At 37.4% G+C, this 19,756-nt stretch overlaps 1 protein-coding gene across 11 annotated transcripts in view; it reads right to left on the bottom strand.

Moving 5' to 3' along the window:
- The window catches only part of FTO (FTO alpha-ketoglutarate dependent dioxygenase), a 384,589-nt gene that overhangs the window by 282,783 nt on the left and 82,050 nt on the right, over positions 1–19,756 (bottom strand). For all 11 annotated transcript variants that reach the window (XM_028477736.2, XM_024125031.3, XM_024125032.2 and 8 more), the window contains one exon: positions 2,718–2,795. In XM_028477736.2, coding sequence (XP_028333537.1) covers positions 2,718–2,795 — 78 coding nt within the window. The remainder of the gene's footprint in view (positions 1–2,717; positions 2,796–19,756) is intronic.

Below are 19,756 nucleotides of genomic sequence, written 5' to 3'. Positions count from 1 at the left end.
AAGATGTGGTACATATATACAATGGAATATTACTCAGCCATAAAAAGGAATGGAATTGGGTCATTTGTAGAGATGTGGATGGATCTAGAGACTGTCCTGCAGAGTGAAATCAGTCAGAAAGAGAAAAACAAATATTGTATATTAACGCATATACGTGGAACCTAGAAAAATGGTACAGATGAACCGGTTTGCAGGGCAGAAATAGAGACACAGGTGTAGAGAACAAACGTATGGACACCAAGGGGGAAAGTGGGGGGCGGTGGTGGTGGTGGGATGAATTGCGAGATTGGGATTGACAATATACACATTAATAGGTATAAAATGGATAACTAATTAAGAACCTGCTGTATAAAAAAAATAAATAAAATAAGATTCAAAAATTTTTTAAAAGGTGAAGCCTTGATAGTTGTTCTGTTTGCCTTGGAGTCTCCTTTCGTGGCTCAGCGTATGGCTGGCTCACAGCACCTGGGCTATCCTTGGTGTTTAATTGTTCATGTACTCCTTTCACCATACAAAAGCTAAAAAGGCTCAGAAGTTGCTTTATAATAATGTGCATTATCATGTACCAGAAAGCTCCTATCTATGAAAATATTAGCAAGGATTTAAGAACTGATGACATTTGGGGCGTTTACCTGTTTTAAGGATACTTTTTAAAATTATTTTTTTCCTGATTACAAAAGAATACATGTTCATTCAGATAATTTGGAAAACTAGAAAAGCTCAAAAGAGAAAAGTCTACCAGTCTGGGATATAACATTTCTGTATCAGTCCCACAGATTGTTCTAGAGGCCACCTCCCTGGGGAGGAGTATTTGTGTGTAAGACAAAATTAAAATCACACCAGATATTATTATATGTCTTGCTTTTTAAATGAGCTAATGCATACATTAATTCATTCATCCATTCAAGCAAACTAATTAAATACCTACTAAGTGCCAGGCCCTATATACAGTACAGAGAATGAGGGGAAGGAGCATATAAAATCATTACAATAACCTGAGATAATTAAGGTACACATGAAGTACTACAAGTGCACACAAGAGGGAGCAGAGAGAACCTCTGGGCTATAGACATGTCAGGGGAGCATCTTACAGGAGATGACACGTGAGCTGTTACTAATAACAGGTAACACAGAAGTTCACGAAGGAAGGAAGATAGAAAGGATGTAGCAGGAAGACCAAAAATATAATACTGCACAGCTAGTCTGAACTACTGCCAAAACCCAGTGTGGGTAAAAAGGTAAAAAAATGGGGAAGACGAGGCTGGAAATGCAGGAGCCGGGCAACAGACAGCCATTGTGGGATTTGAAGCAGAAGGCTGACATGCTTGGATTTATGTTTTGGTTTAAAAAACAAAAGTCTATTACAGCTTTAAGGATTAAGAAAGAGGGGCAAAGAAAACAAGAGCAATCCATAAAAGGGCTGACCAGGTGAAAGGTAGTGAAGTTCTAATGACAGTGGAGATGACAGATGATGTCCTGGAACTGAGAATGCACGGGAGACCTGGGATTCTAGATGGGTAAACTCATTCTTTCCTCTCTTCTTTCCATGGTTACTGAGAATCAGCTATATGCACGACAAGCATATACTAGGTGCTGGAGAAACCAAGCTGATGTGCCCCAATTCTTATACCCCAAGAGCTAACATTCTAGTAGGAAAGAAGAGATGAAAAGGTACTATTTTTACCGCTCAGCATGCCTTTCTTTCCTTCTTTGGAACAGGGCTCCAATTTTCCTTTGGGAAAACCATCCATCTCTGACTCACACTCCATGCAATGTGAGTGGGAATGGTCATGCTCCAACCCTACTCCAAGAGTGGGTGCGGAAACTAGGCCAGGCAAACAGGAGCATCTCACTCCCCTGAACACAATGACTGATTCAGGGATAGGCACATGCCTCTAACCAGGCCAACGAGATCGTTACTGGGGGAATCAGACAGACCAGGAAAAAAGAAATCACCACCTTCTTCTAAGGTCCTATGTGCTGAAGACCACATACCCCCTGGGCTGTCAGAGTCCTCCTGTCCTATCAGGGGAGAGCCTATCTAGCATGAAGCCACACAGAAAGAAGCCAAGCCAAGAAACACAAAAACAGTGACCAGACGACATCTTTCGAGAAACTGGATTCGGCCATGTGCTTGCTCCTTGACATCTAAGTTAAGTAAGTCAATAAATCCCCTTTTTTGTCACAATGCATTTGTTTGTGATTTTGTCACTTGTAATTGAAAGAGTGCTGACTAATTCAGGGGGAGAGACACAGAATCGCACAACTGCAATACAATGTGATAGGTACAATCGAGTTATTTATAAGGTACAAGGAGCACAGCGGAGAGTGAAATCAATTCTATTAGTAGGTAAGGTAAGTAAAGAAACTTTCACAAAGGAGGCGATGTTTAAGGGAAGTCTTGATAAATTAGTCATCTGGCAACAGGATAAGGGGCAAAAGAATATTCTATGGAGAAGAAACAGAGGCAAGGAGTGAGGAAGACCATAGAGTGCTCAGGGAAGAAAAGACAGTGGGCTGTTGCTAGAGCGCTAGGTTCAGAGCAGAAAGCAGACGGTGCAGGAATTTATACATTCTGGGGGTGAGGAGACACTGGATGACCAACTCAGACCATTTCACCTCTCATTTAACCTCTCTAGACCACAGTGGCTTCATAGGTAACATAAGGTAGAGCAGGAAAAATTCAGTGCAAATTGACAAATATTAAAAGACCTTACCTGCTGATAGAATTCATCATCTTTGGGGGTCAGATAAGGAAGCCAAGTGTCTTCAAGCTCTTCAAGAAGCCTCAGTTTCTGTTTAAAAATAATAATGACTACAGGTGACTGAATGTAAACTGACCCAAAACATAAGACAATCCCTTATTTTTTCCCATAAGAGACTACCCTCCAAAATTTAGCCAACTTGAATGTAGAAACTTTTCGAGAGAGAAATTAGTCAAAAGTCAATTATAAAATGTATTAATTTAATTACATGCATTTAAAGTATACATCCTATAAAACATTAACTTAGACATAATCATTTTCTTCGCTCTCACATTTCAGGAAGCAATTTGCTTCACTCTTGACGTGTATCTTTAACATCAGGGTCTTTTTCTTCATCACTAGAGTCACCTTTTGAGTTATCCAATCCAGTTTTCCAGAACAAATCTTCCTGTCTGTATAATCCGCTTGAGACACAGCAGTTGTCGAATCCTTACTATCACTGAAACTCTCCAACCAAGCCACAAGTATCCATTTACATAACGTCAGGGTATTTGGAGAATTTATTCATCCTGTATACATTTATTTGAGATCATATCCACTTACACATTACTTTTTAAAAGTGACCTTTCATCCCTAGAATAATTACTAAATGTATCTTGAATATCTTTGCTTCTTTTCTTTTCCAATTTGATAAAGAAATCTTTTCAAGCACCCACAACTAGTGTTGTCTGAGGCCATTTCAAGCTACTATGTCTTCCAAATAGTACCCGTGCTGTTCAAACAAGGTAACTAAGAGAGGACCGCGCATTATAAAGTACTTTATAAGGAACCAAATACATACAAGATGACACCCTCCTTATGAGGGATTTTTTCAAAGAATATCTAACCTTATATTCAAGCATATGTGATATGTGTGTGTGTGTATGTGGCATATAAATAACATACATATATGTGTACACAGACACACATAGAAATCATCTATATACTATAGAAATTTTCTGAAAGAAAAAAAACAGAAAAGGCAGAAACAAAACTGCAGTACAATGCATTATTCAGGCTGTTGTCAGCCACTAAGGCACTTCTATAAGAATTAGAAAATAGTGTGCCTTACTCTAGGTTGATGCCCCTCTACTCCCTACAGCATGACTTGGAGAACACAAACTGGATTTTAGCCCCAACCTGTCCCAATGGGCACTGTCTTCATGCAGTGAACAACCTGCTCAACCAGACATGGTGGCCCTGAGAATCATCCTCTCCCATCTCTGGGCAGCCTTCTCACACTAACCCATCACAGAGTAGTCCAGAGCAAATACCCCTTCAGGCAGAACTCAAGTCCTTTCTGGATCTTTTGTATAATTATCCAAAGTGAATAAAGAAAAAAGGGAATAGAAAAATAGAAACCAGTTGACCTAAGAGAGGCAAAAGAGTAAACTTTACTCTTATGCAAAATTCTAGTCTGTTTATATAATTAAAGCTTTCTGCTTTGTCTGAAAGGTTCTTTCTCATCTGTAATGATAAGACTGGCTTACCAGTTAAACTATGAAGAGTTTTCCTTTACAAAGGACCTATAACACTAACACAAACCATTGGTTTATATAAATCATTGGTTAAGAGGTTTATCTGTTTTCCACCTTAGCCATTATTTGGGACACAGAAAGAACTAATGATGTTTTCATGCCTATACTTGCACATTTATGCACTCCATCACGAACTTAATCAAAACCTATACCTCAATTTTCACTTCAGGCTCAGGGAAGCCTGCATTTTCCGATGAATCTTTTACCAGTCCTTTCTATAGACAGAACACTTACGTGCCCCCCAAAAAGTTTTAATGTTTAAAAAAATGTTAAAGGCTTGAACAATTAAAATGCACATGATATCTCAGACCTTGAGATGGCTCCACCTTACAAACACCACCTTAAAATCTCTTCGGGAGAGTCCATAAAGCTAATCTGCATATAATAGAGAACACAAAGGTACAGATTTCTATTAGGAATTACATATTCCACCTTGACCAGATTAAACAGCAAGAGACCTGTCCCAAAGATGAACAAGCACCACTGGAGGCTGAAATTCCACTTATAATAAATACTTCAGCAAAATCATTATAAAAACAACCACTTCTCAGCTCAGTTGAGGTCCAGTGCATCAGACACACAGAAAACATTATAACCTGTAAGGCTGTATCAGGAGGATAAAATTCATTTTTATATATATAGTAGTCTGTATCTGTTAATCTCAAATGCCAAATTTATCCCTCCTCCTCCCTTTCCCCTTTGGTAACCGTAAGTTTGTTTTCTATGACTGTGAGTCTATTTCTACTTGTAAATAAGTTCATTTATATCATTTTTTTAAGATTCCACATCTAAGAGATATCAAATGATGTTTGTCTTTCTCTGTCTGACTTCACTTAGTATGACAATTACTAGGTCCATCCGTGTTGCTGCAAATGGCATTATTTCATTCTTTTCTTATAGATAAGTAATAATCCACTGTGTGTGTGTGTGTGTATATATATACATACACACACACACACATATATATATATACACATGTATATATATACACCACATTTTCTTTATCCATTCATCTATTGATGGACACTTAAGTTGCTTCCATGTCTGTGTATGTGGCATATAAATAGCATACATATATGTGTACACAGACACACATAGAAATCATCTATATACTATAGAAATTTTCTGAAAGAAAAAAAACAGAAAAGGCAGAAACAAAACTGCAGTACAATGCATTATTCAGGCTGTTGTCAGCCACTAAGGCACTTCTATAAGAATTAGAAAATAGTGTGCCTTACTCTAGGTTGATGCCCCTCTACTCCCTACAGCATGACTTGGAGAACACAAACTGGATTTTAGCCCCAACCTGTCCCAATGGGCACTGTCTTCATGCAGTGAACAACCTGCTCAACCAGACATGGTGGCCCTGAGAATCATCCTCTCCCATCTCTGGGCAGCCTTCTCACACTAACCCATCACAGAGTAGTCCAGAGCAAATACCCCTTCAGGCAGAACTCAAGTCCTTTCTGGATCTTTTGTATAATTATCCAAAGTGAATAAAGAAAAAAGGGAATAGAAAAATAGAAACCAGTTGACCTAAGAGAGGCAAAAGAGTAAACTTTACTCTTATGCAAAATTCTAGTCTGTTTATATAATTAAAGCTTTCTGCTTTGTCTGAAAGGTTCTTTCTCATCTGTAATGATAAGACTGGCTTACCAGTTAAACTATGAAGAGTTTTCCTTTACAAAGGACCTATAACACTAACACAAACCATTGGTTTATATAAATCATTGGTTAAGAGGTTTATCTGTTTTCCACCTTAGCCATTATTTGGGACACAGAAAGAACTAATGATGTTTTCATGCCTATACTTGCACATTTATGCACTCCACCACGAACTTAATCAAAACCTATACCTCAATTTTCACTTCAGGCTCAGGGAAGCCTGCATTTTCCGATGAATCTTTTACCAGTCCTTTCTATAGACAGAACACTTACGTGCCCCCCAAAAAGTTTTAATGTTTAAAAAAATGTTAAAGGCTTGAACAATTAAAATGCACATGATATCTCAGACCTTGAGATGGCTCCACCTTACAAACACCACCTTAAAATCTCTTCGGGAGAGTCCATAAAGCTAATCTGCATATAATAGAGAACACAAAGGTACAGATTTCTATTAGGAATTACATATTCCACCTTGACCAGATTAAACAGCAAGAGACCTGTCCCAAAGATGAACAAGCACCACTGGAGGCTGAAATTCCACTTATAATAAATACTTCAGCAAAATCATTATAAAAACAACCACTTCTCAGCTCAGTTGAGGTCCAGTGCATCAGACACACAGAAAACATTATAACCTGTAAGGCTGTATCAGGAGGATAAAATTCATTTTTATATATATAGTAGTCTGTATCTGTTAATCTCAAATGCCAAATTTATCCCTCCTCCTCCCTTTCCCCTTTGGTAACCGTAAGTTTGTTTTCTATGACTGTGAGTCTATTTCTACTTGTAAATAAGTTCATTTATATCATTTTTTTAAGATTCCACATCTAAGAGATATCAAATGATGTTTGTCTTTCTCTGTCTGACTTCACTTAGTATGACAATTACTAGGTCCATCCGTGTTGCTGCAAATGGCATTATTTCATTCTTTTCTTATAGATAAGTAATAATCCACTGTGTGTGTGTGTGTGTATATATATACATACACACACACACACATATATATATATACACATGTATATATATACACCACATTTTCTTTATCCATTCATCTATTGATGGACACTTAAGTTGCTTCCATGTCTTGTTATTGTAAATAGTGCTGCTATGAACACTGGGGTGCAGGTATCCGAAAGGATAAAATTCTACAAGAATGTTCCTACCATAGAGCAAGCAGAATATAAGTGGCCTTTTTCTACTAGGAATTTTAATTTTAATACTGTGAGCATTGTTATATCTCTATGACAGGAGAGAATGGGGTCAGGAAATCACTCAACTTAAGGCCACACAGATGAAATCTGCTCTGTACATCAACATTCACAACCTGTAATTCTACTGATTAACTAATGAGATCAATTATAAATAGCACTATTTATCAACTTAAAAAGAACCTTTGGTCATATTTGCCTTGGTGAAGTCAATCAGGAATGATTATTAGATTAAACTGGTAGTTCATGAACATCACACATTTCTTAAAAATTAAGATTGCTTTATAAAAAGGCATAGTCACTTTGAGCATAACTGTAGAGAAACAAGCCCTCTCATACTCAGGAGTGCACACGGGTACAATTCCAATGCAGGGCAACTGACAACTCCTATCGAAATTCAAATGCATTCCCTTTGATCCCAAAATCCTACTTCTAAGGATTTTAATTTCTTACTTGTACCATGTTCTGAAGAATGTATGTACAAGTTTACTCACTGGACCACTATTTGTAGACCAGAAGCTTGGAAACATGTTAAAAACCACTTAGTTGCATACTTAAAAGGTTGAATTTTATGGTGTGTGAATTATATCCCAACTAAAAAAAAAAGATCAGAAACAGTGCCAGTGTCCATCCACAGAGGATGGTTAAATAAATGCTGGTACATCCACACAATGAGATACAAAGCAACAGTAAACAAGAATGAGGAGGCTCCCTTTAGTGAAACAAAGAGCTCTCCAGGATACATGGGGAAGTGAAAGGCAAAGGAAAGAATATCTGCTTGTATTTGCATAAAGAAACATAAAGGACATGTGACAAACTACTCAAGTGGTTCTCTCTCAGGGGCAGAGGTGGGAAACAACTAGAAGGGCCAGGGATGGAGTAAGACCATACAAAGTATTTCTTTTTGTATTGTTTTGATTTTTGAACTCTGTAAACATATTGCCTATTCAACATATTACCAATTATCAACTCAAGTATATTACCTACTAATTCTTCACATGGAATTCAATACAAAGATCAAGACGACATGACATGATTTTTGGCTTTATATTAGACAGTGCATACTTTTGTGATGTATGATAAAGTATTTCGGGGGTAGACTTGTAGACTAGCACAGTAAAGAGTGAAGAGGGGGAAGAGAAACAGCTCTGACAATTTCTTTGTGTCAAATGTCAAGCAGTCAGTAAACACACACGACATTCAAATGCACTCCGGAGTGGAGGCAGAAGGCGCTCATGTTTGACTGTCAGATCTGGCTAACTGCTGTTCCTCCGCCTGAGATGCAGATAAATCCACACAGCTGGGCCCTACAGCACACTGCTCTGCTCACAGCTTCTTTGCTGTCACCCTGGTGTCAAATACATCAAGCTGTTCACACATGCCACACAGAAAGCCAGAGGGAGTGCAAAGCCTTGGCTCGCCCACCTGCAGGAGGAGCACTGAAGACCCCTCCATGAGGGCTACAACCACCTCCATAGCTCCTGCAAGGAAAGGGTACACAGACACAAGGCCGTAAGTAAAACACATTGCAACTCAAAACCATAAAGGTTGGATGTCAGAAACTTTAACCCTAATAAGCCTCTGACTCACTGTGAAAAGTTAAGTTGTATCTGAGCTTCCATATCTTGTCAAATAGGCATATAGTTTGCGAATCTTACAGTTATTACCTAAAAAGATTAACTGGATCATGACTCATAATGTGAAGGTGTATCTTTCACAGATGAAGTGTGTTTTCCATCCCACTGCTGTCTCTTCAGCCTTCTCAGATCATGCTAACAGCCCCTATTCTTTATCTATTTTTCATTTTCCACATAATTTTTAAACTACGAATCATATTTTGTCAGGTTCAGTAAAAAATTAATTTTTTCTGAGTCTTCAAAATACAATCACAAATAAAGGCTTATGAATGTTCAATATAAAAATAAGCACCTGACCTTCTGAGGGTTTCAAATAATAAGTAGGAAAACTGACCTAGTCCTTGGGCAAATCTCCCCAAGGAAGACACATCAAAACTAAAACCAGAAAGATGAGTGAGAAGTAGCTAAGCCAAAAGAAGTATAAATAAATATTTCAGGGCTTCCCTGGTGGCGCAGTGGTTGAGAGTCCGCCTGCCGATGCAGGGGATACGGGTTTGTGCCCCGCTCCGGGAAGATCCCACATGCCGCGGAGTGGCTGGGCCTGTGAGCCATGGCCGCTGAGCCTGCGCGTCCGGAGTCTGTGCTCCGCAACGGGAGAGACCACAACAGTGAGAGGCCCGCGTACCGCAAAAAAAAAAAAAAAAAAAAATTTCATATACCCATATTCCATATTTGCTTTTAAAAAGAAAAAGAAAGTATCTCAACAAAGAGCATTTGCTTTCCTTTACTCACTGAAAATATGGCACAGTAAAAATAAACAATTTGGGGCTTCCCTGGTGGCGCAGTGGTTGAGAGTCCGCCTGCCGATGCAGGGGATACGGGTTCGTGCCCCGGTCCGGGAAGATCCCACATGCCGCGGAGCGGCTGGGCCCGTGAGCCATGGCCGCTGAGACTGCACGTCCGGAGCCTGTGCTCCGCAAAGGGAGAGGCCACAACAGTGAGAGGACCGTGTACCGCAAAATAAATAAATAAATAAATAAACAATTTGGAGGGAAGAGTAGAATTTGTATCCCGACTCTATCACTTCCTAGATGTGGTACCACACCTGAATCAACCTTTCCAAACCTCACTTTACTCATCTGTAAAACCCTGTTTCACAGGGTGTTGTGAAGATGAAATAAAATTAATCATATATATTAGTGAATTTTATAAACTATAAATTATGCAGATATTAAGCAAATGGCATTCAAATGGAGGAAGGGGTCTATAACAAAGCATGAGCATCTAAGAAGCCTAACTGTTAGTTCTAACACCAGTACTACCAGCATAGATATATGATTTGGGACTGGTGTATCTCCCTGTGATGAATAAATGAAGTAGTACATGTAGAGATCTAAGAACACTGCCAAGCACAAAAAAAACCCTCAGTACACTTTGGCAACCACTTGCTACTGTTATTTACCCATCTCTGAAAAGGACAGTTTTATTTATTAGTTGTGAATTATTTATAAGCAATCCTATGTGTACCCCATCAAATTATACTTTATGCCATATACATAAGAAATTCAGACATTAATTTCCCTAGGTGAACTACAGCAGAACTGTATAAAAACTCTCCATAAAACTTTATATATATAAAATGCCTCGATTAACTACACTGGTGATAAAAATAAAAATTATTGTGAAATTTTAGAACAGATGAAGAAACAAAGGCCCATCCAGAGATACAAAGTGACTGGCAAAAAATTACACTACTGGTCACAACTCATAATCTCATTCCCTAAGTATAAAGGTCATTTCCACTACACTCCACCACACAACCCTGAAACAAGAGAAATCTGATCTTTCAAGAAGTGTTCAATCTTTCACTTAAAAAAAACACATATAAATGTAAACATTTTAAGTAATTTTAATTAAAATCAATCCTATTTTTAAAATTTAAAACCAATGCTTATAACCACTACTTTTGTACTCTCAAGTCCTGGCTGCTTTGGTAGCTCTACAATGTTTTCAAGAATTTTTTTTTTAGCATTTCTTGTTCAGTTTTTAATAATGGGAGCCTATGCTGTAGTACACCAAAAATCCAGTTAGAGTAAAAAAAAAAACTCATAATCCACAAATCAGGAAGAATTCTCAGGAGGATTTTGCCCCGATAGTGGTATATAATTAGCCCTGGACTACTGCTCTATTCCTTTTTAAACAGCTTAAAAGTAAGACTGAAAAGATCAAACTAATCAAAAACTACAAGGCATGGCAAGGAAGACAAGACTATAAGGCAAGGTAATATGAGTGATAATGAACAGAAAAATCAGTCAATTGGAACCAACCCCAAAATGGCACAGATGACAGAATTAGGAGACAAGTACATTAAAAATAGTGATATAACTGTAGTTCATAAGTACAAGAAGTTGGGAAAAGACTGAACATGGTTAATAGAGAAAAAGAAATTAAACTTCCAGACAGGAAAATCACAATGTCTGAGATGAAATATAAATATATTGGATAGGATTCAAAACAGGTTAGATATCACAAAAGAAAAGAATAGTGAAAACAAGACATAGCAGTGGAAATTATCCAATAGGAAACACAGGCAAAAAATAATTATTAGAGTATCAGTGAGCTGTGGGATGACTTTAAAGCAGTTTAATACATATGATTAGAGTCATCAAAGAAGAGGAGAAAGAATGGGAGAAAGAAAAATACTGGCCAAGAATTTTCCATATTTGATGAAAACTATAAATCCACAGATTCAAGTTGTTCAAAGAACTACACACACACACACACACACACACACACACACACACACACACACAATGAGGAAATAACACTAAGGCACAATATAATCAAATTACTTAAAATCAGTGAAAAAGAGAAAATCTTTAAAGCAGTCAGAGAAAAAGAAATAGTAAGTACACAGGAACAGATCATAACATGAAATATCGCATGGAAAGCATGTTACCCAAAGATAGTGAAGAAACATTTTCAAATAACTGAGAGAAAAAAAAATTGTCAAACTAGGCTTCTATCCCAAGCCAAAATATCTTCCAAAAACAAAGGCAAAATAAATACTTTTTCAGATATATAAAAGTAGAAATTCAACACCAGCAGCGCTTCATGGTAAGAAATGATAAAGGAAGACCATCAGGTAGGAAGAAAATGATACTAGATAAATCTGAGTCTTCACAGGGGAATAAAAAGCATCACACATAATAACTACATTTGAAATAGAAAAGACTTTATTCCTTACTATATAATCTCTATAAAAGACAACTATTTAAAGCAAAAATAATAGTGCATTGCTGGGTTTATAATATATGTAGAAGTGAAACATAATAACAATAACACAACAGTTAAAACAGAGCGGAAGTATATTGTAAGATTCTTAAACTACATGTGAAGTGCAACAGTACTACTTCAAGGAAGAATTTATTAAGATAAAGATGGACACTAGAAACCCTAAAACAACCATAATATAACAACAAAGAGTTATAGGAGACTAGCCAACAAGGGAGTTAAAACAGAATCATGAAAAATCAAACCAAAAAGACAGAAATAGAGAATAAAAGAGAACAAAGGGCAAAAGTAAACTGGTAGCATTAAATCCAACCACATAAACAATCACATTTAATGTAAATAGTCTAAACAATTCAGTTAAAAAGAAGAGACTGTCAGATTAAATTCTAAAAATCAATATCCAACTATATCCTGCCTATAAGATATTGACCTCAAGTATAAAGAAACAAATAAATTAAAAGTAAAAGGACGGACACAACAATGTGAATGTACTTAATGTCACAAAACTGTACACTTTAAAACGTCTTATGCATATTCTATCACAATAAAAAAGATTTTAAAAAGTAAAAGGATGAAAAAAATATTTACCACAGTAATACTAATCAAAAGAAAGTTGAAGTAGCTATACTGACAATAGACAAAATAGATTTCAGAGCAAAAAATATTATTAGAGGCAAAAATAGTCATTTCACAATCATAAAGGAATCAATTCATGATGAGAACATACCAGTCTTAAATATCTATGCAACTAATAACAGATCTATCAAATACATTAAGCAAAAATTGATAGACTAGCAAACAGAAATATGCTTGACCGTTGAACAACACAGGGGTTAATCCACATATAACCTATAGTCGGCCTTCTGTATCCGTGGTTCCTCTGCTTCCACAGATTTAACCAACCAAGAATCATGTAGTACTATAGTATTTGCTATTGAAAACTATCCACATTGTAAGTGGACCCACACAGTTCAAACCCATGTTGTTCAAGGGCCAACAGTAGATGATTCCACAATTACAGTCAATATCCCCCCTCTCTCAACAATTGACAAAACAAGTACTCGTAACAGTAAGAATACAGAAGGCCTGAACAACACCATAAACTAACTTGACCTAATTGATATTTATATAACATTTATATTCACAAACAGCAAAATACACATTTGTTTCAAATACACATAGAACATTTGCCAAGATAGACCATATCTTGATATCACTATATTTAAAAGGATTCAAATCATTAAAAAAAACATGTTGCCTGGGGGAGAATGATGTCAGGAACATGGCCGAGTAAGACGTCGCTTGATTGTACGCCCCCCACCTCAACAAAAACAATTTGGCATCCAACCACAGACAAAAGTGCCTTCTATGGGAGCTGTGTGATCCAGCACCACACTCCAGGGACTCAGGAGAAGTCTTGTCAACCTGTGAGTCAGGAAATAGGCATACAGACCTCGATCCCAGCCGTGGACCCTGAAATGGCCCAGGAATGGGCTCCAGCTCCTCTCAGCCAAGGTCCAGGAGGCCCTGGGGAACATCGACTTAGACAATCACCCACAGAAAAGAAAGCCTTTGTGGAAGTCTAGTTCAGTGGAGAAGTTCCAGCACAGTGTTTGAGCAAAAATATCCAAGAGTGGACACACTGGAGAGAGTAAGAGGAATGGTTTGACTTACCAATGTCACCCCGCCCACAAGGGAGCACAGCTCAGTGCTAAGAGAATCTGTCTTGGCCCGTGATTTCTCCCACAGTAAAAAGTGAAACCGTGTGAGTAGGTAGCCAGCTCCTCCAGCTGTGTGGGATGCTACCAAAGAGGCACATTTCTCTCTCACTAAATCATGAGCTGCATGACTGGGGTCAGGGGGAGGGGTGGGAGTGTGAGAGGCTGAGAGAACAGCAGCCAGGGATTGGAATGAATGTATTGAAGGGACATATATCCTATTAACCACATCATGGACTCCATCAAGGGGCCCACTCACAAGACACTAGGGTTGTCCCATCTGCTGATCCCCCAACTGGACCATGGGCACTGCCAGTTCTCCATAAGCCTCACTCACAAACACTCCCATTCTCCCATTCTGTGGCAGGTATGCACACTCCTGATGGTGGTGAGAGCAAGCTTTTGCATGCTCTCTAGTAAGCATGCTCAGAAAGCCATTCTGAATCTGTGGACCGGAGAGAGACCACAAATCTGAGCATTCAGCACTGCCCTTGGAAAAGCAAAAGGGAGGCTGTCAGTACTCAGCCTGGTGCTTTGCAGGACTGAGAGAAGGTATACAAGCTTAAGAATTCTGCCACAAAAGGAAGCAAGAAATGTGGGACAGGGGTATCCAAGAAGGTTTGAGAAAGCCTCAGAATCCCTATCATGGCAGACAGTAAGAATTTCTCTCTGGAAGTCAGTCAGTTAAGACTAGAGGAAGTGAGTGCTACTTCAAATGCAAAGACAGCACATGTTAAGACTTCAAGGAATATGAAAAATCAAGGAAACAGGACACCATCAAAGGACAGCAATAATTTTCCAGTAACTGACTCCAAAGACATGGAGGTCTACGATTTGCCCAATAAAGAATTCAAAACAGTTGATTTAAGGAAGCTCAGTAAGCTACAAGAACATACAGAAAGACAATTCAAAGAATTTAGGAAAAAAATTCACAAACAAAATGAGAAGTTAAACAAAGAGACAGAAATGATAAGAAACCAAATAAATTATGGAGCTGAAAAATACAGCTGAATGTATGAAATTATGAATGAAATAAAAAGTGCAACAGAGAGTATCAACAGCAGAATGGATTAAACAGAAGAAAGAATCTGTGAAGAGAAAACAGGACTTTTGAAATTATCAGGTCAGAGGAGAGCAAAGAAAAAAAATGAAAAAGAGTGAAGAAGGCCTACGTGAACTATAAGATAGCATCAAGAGAAGCAGTCTGTGAATCTCTGGAGTCCAAGAAGGGAAAGAGAGGGAGAAGGGGGCAGAAAGCATATTTAAAGAAATAATAGCTGAGAACGTCCCAAATATAGGGAAGGATTTGGCCATCCAAATTCATGACACTCATAGGTCCCCAAACAAATTCAACCCCAAAAGATCTAACCCAAAATACATTACAATAAAACTGTCAAAACTCAAAGACAAAGAGAGAATCTCAAAAGCAACAAGAGAAGCCTATTACCTACAAGGGAACCCCCATAAGGCTGCTGGATTTTCAACAGAAACTTTACAGACCAGGAGACAGTGGGATGATATATTCAAGGTGCTGAAAGAAAAAAACTACCAACCAAGAATTTATTTGGCAAAGTTGTCCTTCGAAAATGAAGAAAAAAATACTTTCCCAGACAAACAAATGCTGAGGGAATTCATCTTTACTAGATCTGCCTTACAAGAAAGGCTGAAAGGAATTCTGTAAGCTGAAATGAAAGGACACTAAATTAATAACACAAAAATATACAGAAATACACAACACACTGATAACATACACAGTAAAAATCAAAACTCTGATACTGTAACATGGTGATGTGCTAACCACTTACCTCTAATATAAAGACTGAAATAGTTTAGTAAACATATTTTTTAAACTATACCTACAATAATTTACTAATGAATACACAATACAAAGAGAGGCAAATTTTGACATCAGAAAAACAAAAGGGGAGGAATAAAAGAGTAGTTTTTATATGCAACTATCAGCATAAGATAGATTGTTACATCTATAAGATGTTTTATGTAAACCTCATGTTAACCATAAAGCCAAACCCTACAGTTGATACACAAACATGAAGAGAAAGGAATCAAAGCATACCACTACAGAAAATCACCAATTCACAAAGGAAGACAGCAAGAGAGGAAGAAAAGAACAAGGGCACTACAAAACAGCCAGAAAACAATTTAAAAGATGGCATTGGTAAGTCCCTTCCTATTAATAATCATTCTAAATGTAAATGGAGGGGCTTCCCTGGTGGCGTAGTGGTTAAGAATCCACCTGCCAATGCAGAAGACACAGGTTCGAGCCCTGGTCCTGGAAGATCCCACATGCTGCGAAGCAACAAAGCCCATGCGTCACAACTACTGAGCCTGCACCCTAGAGCCTTTGAGCCACAGCTACTGAAGCCCACGCACCTAGAGCCCGCGCTCCACAACAAGAGAAGCCACCGCAATGAGAAGCCCACGCACCGCAACAAAGAGTAGCCCCCACTTGCCGCAACTAGAGAAAGCCCACGCACAGCAACAAAGACCCAACGCAGCCATAAATAAATAAATTTTTAAAACTAAACAAATACATGTAAATGGATCAAATTCTCCAAACAAAAGACACAGAGTAGCCAAATGGATTTTAAAAAAATACAATACACAACTCTTTGCTGCCTACAAAAGACTCACTTAAGATTTAAGAACACAAAAAGAGAGCTATACTTAGGGTATAGGGTAGCTATGCTTAGATGAAACAGACTTTACCTCAAAAGCAGCAACAAGAGATAAAGAAGGTCATTATACCATGATAGATGGGTAAATTCAGCAAAAGGATATAACAATCATAAATATATATATATATACTCAACACTGGAACACCTAAATATATTAAACAAATACAGTCGTCCCTCGGAATCCATGGGAGATTGGTTCTAGGACTCATCTCAGAAACCAAAATCCGAGTATGCCCAGTCCCACAGTTGGCTCTCTGTACTCATGGGTTCCACATCCAGAGATTCAACCAACCACAGATTACAAACTTAGTACACAATCCATGCTTGATTGAATCTGTGAATGCAGAACCCATGGATATGGAGGGCTGATTGTATATTTATTGAAAAAAATCTGCATAAAAGTAGACCTGTGCAGTTCAAATCCATGTGGTTTAAGGGTCAACTGTACTAACAGATCTGAAGAGAAAAACAGACAACAATTCAATAGTGGGGACTTCAGTACTGCACTTTCAACAATAGGTTATCCAGACTGAAAATCAGTAAGAAAACGTTGGACATGAACTATACTTTAAGTATACTTTAATACTTAACATACATATACAGAGCATTCCATCCAGAATACACATTCTTCTCAAGTGCACAAAGAACATTCTCCAGGACAGATGTATGGTAGGCCATAAAACAAGTCTTAGCTAATTTAAGAAGACTGAAATCATACCAAGTATCTTTTCCAACTACACTGGTATGAAACTGGAAAGCAGTAACAGAAGGAAAGTCGGAAAATACACCAATACGTGCATATTAAAAAACAGACTCCTGAACAACCAATAGATCAAAGAAGCTATAAAAAGAGAATTTTAAAACTATCTTGAAACAAACAAAAATGGAAACTCAACATACCAAAACTTATGAGATGCAGGAGAAGCACTTCTGAGAAGGAAGTTTATAGTGATAAATGCATACATTAAGAAAACAAAAAGCTCTCCAATAAACAACTTAACTTTACCCCTAAAGGAACTAGAAAAAGAACAAACTAAGCTCAAGGTAGCAGAAAGAAGGAAATAACCAAGATCAGAGCAGAAATAAATGAGAGACCAGAAAAGAAAAAAAAAATAGAAACAAAAAGAATCAATAAAACCAAGTGGTTTTTTCAAAAGATATGCTAAATAGACAAACTTTTAGCTTACTAAGAAAAAAAGAGAGAAGACGTAAATAAAATTATAAATGAAAAAAGAGAAATTACAAATAATAACAGAAATACAAACGATCGTAGAACTACTAAGATTAATTATATGCCAACAAACTGAATAACACAGAAGTGGATAAATTCCTAGAAACATTCATCTACCAAGATTGAATCATGAAGAAATAGAAAATCTGAACAAACCAATAACAACAAGTAAGGAGACTGAATGAGTAAACAAAAACCTCCCAACAAAGATGATTTCACTGGTGAATCAAACATTTAAAGAAGAATTAATGCTCTTCTCAAACTCTTGCAAAAATTAAAGAAAAAGGAATACTCCCAAACTCATTATTAGCAAACCAGATTCAACAGCACATTAAAAAGATCATATACTATGATCTAATAGGATTTACCCCTCGGATGCAAGGATGGTTCAGCATATGCAAATCAATAAATGTAATATACCACATTAATAGAATAAAAGATAAAAATTATATGATGATTTCAATAGATGCTGAAAAAGCATTTGACAAAATACAACATCCCTGCATTATAAAAACTCTTCAAAAAATTGGGTATAGAAGGAATGTACCTCAACAGAATAAAAGCCATATAGGACAACCCCACAGCTACATCATACTAAAGGTTCAGAGCTTTTCTTCTAAGATCATGACAAGGGTACCCACTCTTACCCTCCTATTCACAGCATGATACTGGAAGCCATAGCCAAAGCAATTAGTCAAGAGAAAGAAATAATAGACATCCAAATCAAAAAGGAAGAAGTAAAGCTGTCTCTGCAGATGATATGATCTTATGTACAGAAGATCCTAAACACTCCACCAGAAACCGTTAGAACTAATAAATTCGGTAGGGTTGCAGGATAAAAAATCAACACACAGAAATCTATAGTGCTTCTTTACACTAACAATGAAATATCTGGAAAATACTTAGGAATGAATGTAACCAAGAGAATCCAAAAATAGTCCATCCTACTTATGGTCAATTGATTTTTGACAAAGATTCAAAGTTAATTCAACGGAAAAAGAAAATCTTTTCAACAAATAGTACTTGAAGAATTAGATATCCATATTTAAAAAACAAAAGAACTTTAATCCACAACTTGTACTATACATAAAAATTAACTCTAAATGAATAAATATATCAATATAAAACCCAACCAAAAATATAAATATAAAACCGAAACTATAACACTAGTAGAAAAACATATAACAAATTCTTTGAGTCTTTAGGGTAATCAAAGGCAAAGTTTTCTTAGCTATGAAACCAAAAGCACAATCCACAAAAGAAAAATAAACTAAACTTCATCAAATTCACCAACTTCTACTTTCAAAGCTCTCAAAGCTAGAACTCTAATACACTGCTCTCATGAAAATAAAATGTTCCAACCACTTTGGAAGACAATTTATTTCTTAAAAAGTTAAGGTATATACCTGCAACATGACAGCACTTGTCCATACAAAAACGTGTACATAGATGTTCATAGCAACTTTACTCGTAACTGCCAACCCACTGGGATTAACCCAAATGTTCATTAACAAGTGAAGAGACAAATAAATCATAGTATATTGAAAAACAGAAAAAGAAATTGTGGTATATCAATACAAAAATTCACTACTCAGTGATAAAAAGGAATAAACTATTGATACATACAACAACATGGATAAATCTCAAAACCCTACGCTGAGTGAAGGAAGCCATGCCAAATCAAACAGTACATACTTCATTATTCCATTCGTGCAAAATTCTAGAAAATGCAAATTAATCAATAGTGACAGAAAGCAGATTAGTGGTTGCCTGGGGCTAGGGTTGAAAGGAAGAGGGAAGGATTACCAAGAGGCACAAAGAAACTATAGGGTGTAATGAATATGTGCAGCATTTTGATTCTGGTGGTGGTTTAAAAAGTATATACACATGTGAACACTTATCAATAAAACGTTTTTAAAAAAGAGAAGTGAGGGGCTTCCCTGGTGGCGCAGTGGTTGAGAGTCCGCCTGCCGATGCAGGGGACACGGGTTCGTGCCCCGGTCCGGGACGATCCCACATGCCGCGGAGCGGCTGGGCCCGTGAGCCATGGCCGCTGAGCCTGCGCGTCCGGAGCCTGTGCTCCGC

This window comes from Physeter macrocephalus, chromosome 17 (assembly GCF_002837175.3).
Source record: "Physeter macrocephalus isolate SW-GA chromosome 17, ASM283717v5, whole genome shotgun sequence".
Lineage (NCBI taxonomy): Eukaryota > Metazoa > Chordata > Mammalia > Artiodactyla > Physeteridae > Physeter > Physeter macrocephalus.
This window is presented reverse-complemented; position numbering and strand designations above follow the sequence as displayed.